A 6,000-nucleotide genomic window follows, 5' to 3' on the forward strand; every position below is an offset into this window, starting at 1 on the left:
ATCTATAACATGCCATCTTAATTACTCCAACTCTGAACTTAATCAAAATTTTTATTGTTCTGAAGCTGCATATGCTGACTATTGTTTCATCTCACTTCCATCCTACTCAGTTTCAAAAATTTGTGATCTCTCTCCATATAGCATATAGTGTACAGAAAAGAATCCTTTTATACTTGTGGTTTGGATTTGGGGGCAGAGGGATTGCTACTCTGCAAACAAAATCCTTCCAGAGTATGCTTTCAGACTTTTTTCAGGGTAGGAGGTATCAGAGCCCATATTTTATCGCATCAAAAATTGAAAGTCTAGAGACATAAAACAAAAAAATTTTAAATTCTCCAATATTCACCTCTATGTTTTTACCAATATAATTCTGAAGGTATCACCTTCATCACAGAACAGATTGAACTCTTTTCCTGATTGTGTGACATGCTAGGGCATGACCTAAACCAGAACTTCATGGAAAAATTATTACTGTCCAATTATAAATTACAAAACTTTTCTTTACAAATGGCTACTCAGCTCACTATTAAGCAAAATATCAGTAAGAAAATACAATCTTAGGACCAAGATAGTGACAGAGTGACAGAGGAGATCTTTGCTTTGTTCCCGAGAGCATCATGTAACAGTGCCCCAGAGAGACACTAATACCTAAGAACCCCATGGTATGGAGCAAAACTGGAATATCCACTGGACATTGGATGTCAAAATAGACTGTGGAAAGACAGAAAGGAGAGTCATGTTTCATTAAACAGAACGTAGAAGGAAAGAAATGCCTACAGGCTGTGGTCTAAGACTGGTGGATACATCAGCAGGCTGTCAGCTCAATCACAGGCTGTAGAGAATGGAGACGTAAATGGAGTAGAGGCACACACCATTGAGTAAGAGAAACACCTTTGAAGAAGCTGGAGGTCTCCATACATGCTTGACCACCAGTAAGGAAAGTAGACATTGTACTCTGGATTGGACTCCCCTCCCCCCATGCCTTGGGATTGGAACTAACATCATGAAACACAGCAACATTGCAAAGAAAATGCACAGTCTAGGACTGGAACCCCAGAGAGGAGGAATATATGGGGTGCCACAAACATGAGCCAGTCCTCTTCCTTAGTACATTCATTCAACACCAGTGGCTGGAACCCTGCAGACCTGTCTCCCACCCTCTGATTCAACAAATGCAATATTAAATCTCTGGGCCTACAGAGCCAGCAAAGATAAAAAGCTAAAAGTAAATAAAATCACAGCACCACCTGCTAGAAAAGTAATAGTCATTCAACTCTCTAAGTTACTGCTACAGATACTAAAAAAAAAAAAAAACCACAGGAAATCCAAAAAAGCAAAACAGGCAGCGGCAGCGATAAAACAAAACATGGAAACTTGAGACTTCAAATGAATGTGACATCACAAGTAGAGAACGCTCCTAAATACAACCAAAAGTAATGGAAGATATTACCTCCCTATCAAATAGAGTTCAAAATTGCTATCATTTAAAAAAAAAAACAAAATCAAAGAGTTGGAAGAAAATTCAGAAAGTAGTATCTGGGGGTAATAACACTTTGGTCACAGCAAAAGAAAGTACTAATGAAAGAAGAGTTATGAAAAAATTAAATAGAAAATAAGAGTCAAAAAATAAAAATTTTAAATATCTAACATGTATGTGTAAAGTTAGTCACAATGAGAAGGTCTAACTTACATCTGCTTAGAGTCCCACAATGAAGAGAGAAATGTGTTAAAGAAAATGCTGGAAAAGACAATGGCTAACAAATGTACAGAACTGATGGAAGATAATAATCCACAGAATCCAGGGGACCACCAAATCCCAAGCAAGACAAATAAAATATATTCAAATATAACATAATAAAACTATACAAAACCAAATATAAAGAGAAAAATCAAGAGAGCAGGCAGAGAAGATAAAAGACAAAAATTTTTTTTTTTAAAGAACAGCAAAAAGACTGACATTTAAGTCCTCAAAAGCTACAATGGAAACCAAAGACAAGAGAATAATAATATGCTGAGAGAAAACACCTACTCAATCTAAAATTCTATAACCACTAAAATATCTCTCAAGAAAGATGGTGAAATGAAGGTTAAAGAGCCAAGACACAAGAAGATAAAACATAAACAAAATTTAGTAAAATTTAATTATATAAAACAGTAATAATAGGGCAGTACCACTATCATGTAGTGAAGTTAAAAATAGAAAATGAAATACCAGAACAATTAATGTATAAATTGGGAACACGGTAAATGGAATTCAAGTATTTTGAAGTCTTTATATGAACTGTGAGTACAGTAAAGTTCTGTTCAACTTTAGATTCATGGAAATAAAGACTGCATGTTAAGGATTACACTTCTACATAGGACGTAGTACCCTGAAGCAAGCCAATACTCCTGCTGAAATAGCTAAAGAAACTGGAAACTCAACCAATGTTTCCACAGATATATGTTGCCTAAAGATACTTGCTGATTTTGTTACTCAGGACAAGAAGTTGAAAATCTGAAATTTGTCCAAGCAGAGAGTGTTATTGTTAGAAACTAGCAAAGGTTTTAAAGATCTCACAGGACTGAATACCACGGGAACCTCAAAAGCTGTTTTCCTTCAAGACATCTGCCAAATTTTGAAACTATGAGAGGCTTTAGCACAAAGTCTATGCTTTCTAAAGCTAAGCAGAAAATACTGGAAAAGAAAAGCAGAGTTTCTAGCAGCCTTATGGTGCCAAGATGATAAGGACTAGTATTCAGGACATGAGGAGAAGCATGACCATACCAGACTCTCAGTGCCCTGAAAGGCTGCACCCAAGGCATAGGGGCAAACCAAAAGTAAACTAACCCTTATTCAAAACACCTAGCACACAAAAGGAAAATATAATCATCTGGAAAGTCTACAATGTTTTACATACAATAGCTGACATTCAATCAGAAATTACTAGGTATGTCAAGATACACTAAGACTTAAGATAATGTACCTTTGTTTTATAACACAATTTATATCTTATAGAAGCTTCAAGTCATTATCTGAAAGACCAATGACAATAATTCTGTACCTATGAAAATTTTCCATTAACAGAGTGGCAAATAAGGATTTTTCTTTATTTCTAAATTCTCTGCTATGGGGCCTCCCTGGGGACCTACGGGTTAAATCTCAGTGCTAATCACCAGTATGGCCTGAGTTCAATCTCTGGGCAGGAAGCTAACCCACACAGGGTGCAGCAGACTTCTCCTGTCTTAACTGCTGATCCCCTTAGCAGTGTATTTCAGTAAATCCACTTGTTCTGCTCCCCACTCTGTCTCTGATGAATCCTCTCTGCCCCGCCACCCTGTACCTCTAGCCTACACCCCAGATCTTGTACACAAAATAAACATGTATTTATTTTTAAAAAAGTAATTTTTATCCTTCTCTAGATATTAATTATAATTACATAATTCTTATTATTGCCTATAAAGAACATACATTAAATCCTACTTATTACACATACATTTACTTATCAGCACTAATTTTTACACCGTTTCTTTAAATATTTTCACTTGAGAATGTAATTACAGTAAGAACAGAGTTACAAGACTAACTTCCCAAACCAATACCTTATGTGCTTTCTTTCCAATTTCCATAAAACTTGTATTTTTTCCTCACTGCATATTTTGTTTTTCACATATTTGGAAAACTATAAATCTCATCAACTGAATAGCATTTATTATTTAATTAAATTATGAATGCCTGGAATTTTTTAATACCTTCAACTAATTGCCAAGAATTTGTTGTTTTTTAACATGAGAAAATCAGAAATTAAGCTTAATGAAAGCTATTAAAATAGTCCAAACTCAATCTCTAACTACTATGAAATAATATGCTATCATCTTAATGTCTTTAATTTTTCTCTTTACTTTTAAGATGTATATTTGTAACAGAATTACACCCCTTAAAATTATAATGTAAGGTCACGTGAAATTAGATATGTGAAGAATCATAGGGTTTTCAAAGACTATTAGATCCTAGTTTCTTTAACTACAAAGCTTTGCACAATATAAATCTTAAGGTGTTTTTCATTCTGTGCATGCTTATATACCCAACTAACTAAATGGCTATTGCATTATTACAACAAAAATTTCAGTTAGTTAAAACAATAGTATAAGTACTTACTAAATTAAGTGTTCTATCAGACTTTCAAGTGATAGGCTATATTTGCACAATCAGGCATGGAATAAAAAATATAAAACATTCATAGACGTGCAAATGTCTTCACAAATATAAGTACATATTAAGTATAGGTACACATTAAATATAAAGTACATATTATTCACATTAAGTATAAGCACATATCAGAATATGTCACTTAATTGTGTAAATTAAAACATTCAATTAGTGAACCTGGAAAATCCTGACAGTACAGCAATAAGTCATATGAGCATTGACAATGAGAAGCAAGTAACCTTTACACTACATGCAAATATGGGACCTTTGTACATTTGACTACCCAGATACATGAAAGCAATTTCTGTTTGGATAAAAGAAAAATGGTGTTAATAATCAAAGCGTAGGCTTACCTTGTAAAAATTCCTCCTTGCAAGCAATGAAGTAGGAGTAAACTACACTGACTTTCTTGACCAGATTTCTTTAAATCAGCCTTAAACCAAGAATAACTAAAACACTGGACAGCAAGTGTTCCAAAGAGCATAAAACTTATTGTTAAAGCACCAAAAACATTTTGTTCTTCTTGGAAAAACTTGACAGAAACCCAGATATCCACAATTAAATCAATTGTATAGATTATAAAACCAATAGCTGACAATATAAAATTCTTCTTAGTATACTTCATTATGAATCACTATAGCTGCTGGCTATCTACTTTCTTTTCTCATACAAAAAGGAAAAGAATGCTAGAACAAATATTAGTGCATCCTTTGGTATAAGACTGAAATATAATATCTACTCCTTAAATCCATTTAGATGAATAAATATTATGAAATTGGAAGGCTAAAAACCTAAATGACTAATTTTAATTTTCTTTTCTAAATCTCTTAATCCAGATCCAGTGTTACAAGACTTTATTCCATCTTCAGCTTCACAACGATCTTTGTTACAGATGACAACACCTAAAATTAAACATATATATGCAAGATTTTAAAAATGTTGAGTAAAATACTAAAAATCCTAAGACATGACTTTATCCAAGCTCTACTTTTTCTAAAAATAATATATTACTACTAAATATAGTTCTTATAATAATAGCTTTGGGAAATAGCTTTGGCGAAATAATAGCTTTGGGAAAATAAATAAATCAGAAATATACTTACTAGTTGACAAATTCCTCTTAGACTATTATCCTTTAAAAAACAGAACCCAGGGCCTCCCCGGTGGCGCAGCGGATGAGCACTGGGTTGCGAAGCTGCCCGCAGCTTCTGCAGCTTCTGCGGCTGCCGGGGGAGGGTCCCGCATGGCGCAGACTTCTCCTGCCACCCGCTGCTCCCCTCAGCAGTGTACTTCGTCTGTCTGCCTGTTCTGCTCACAGCTCTGGCTCTGGTGAATTCTCTCACCCTCCCGACTTCTGACTGTACCCAGTGCTTATATAAATAAATAAATAAATCTTAAACAAAAAAACAGAACCCACTTGCAAAGATACTTATCACAGGATCATTTATAAAGGGAAAAATTTGGAAAAAATCTAAATTCGACAACATAAGGAATTGGTAAAGTAAATAATGGAAGATTCATAAAATATTACAAAGTTATTAAAAATATATTTGACAAAGGTGCAATAGCTTTGAATATTCTTTATTTTTGGTTCAGTAATTCCATTTAGAAATCAAGCCTAGAGAAATGCAAATTTTCGCAAAAATATCTGCTCTCTGTAGAACCATTTTCATAACAGTAAAAAATTAAAAACTACTTGAGACAATTGAGAGGTCTAATTCAATAAATTATAGTACATCTATCCTTTAAATATACTATTTTTTGTTTAGTTTTAAAATATGCATATACTGGCATATTACATAATTTCTTTA

At 33.8% G+C, this 6,000-nt stretch overlaps 1 protein-coding gene across 1 annotated transcript in view; it reads right to left on the reverse strand.

Annotated features, from left to right (window-relative positions):
- Window positions 1–4,814, reverse strand: part of XKR9 (XK related 9) — a gene marked incomplete at its 5' end in the record, with an annotated part of 28,023 nt that extends 23,209 nt beyond the window's left edge. The window contains one exon of the mRNA XM_084230329.1: window positions 4,543–4,814. Coding sequence (XP_084086455.1) covers window positions 4,543–4,814 — 272 coding nt within the window. The remainder of the gene's footprint in view (window positions 1–4,542) is intronic.
- Between the last annotated feature and the right edge of the window lie 1,186 nt (window positions 4,815–6,000).

The sequence above is a fragment of the Talpa europaea genome (genome assembly GCF_964194135.1).
Source record: "Talpa europaea genome assembly, chromosome: 3".
Lineage (NCBI taxonomy): Eukaryota > Metazoa > Chordata > Mammalia > Eulipotyphla > Talpidae > Talpa > Talpa europaea.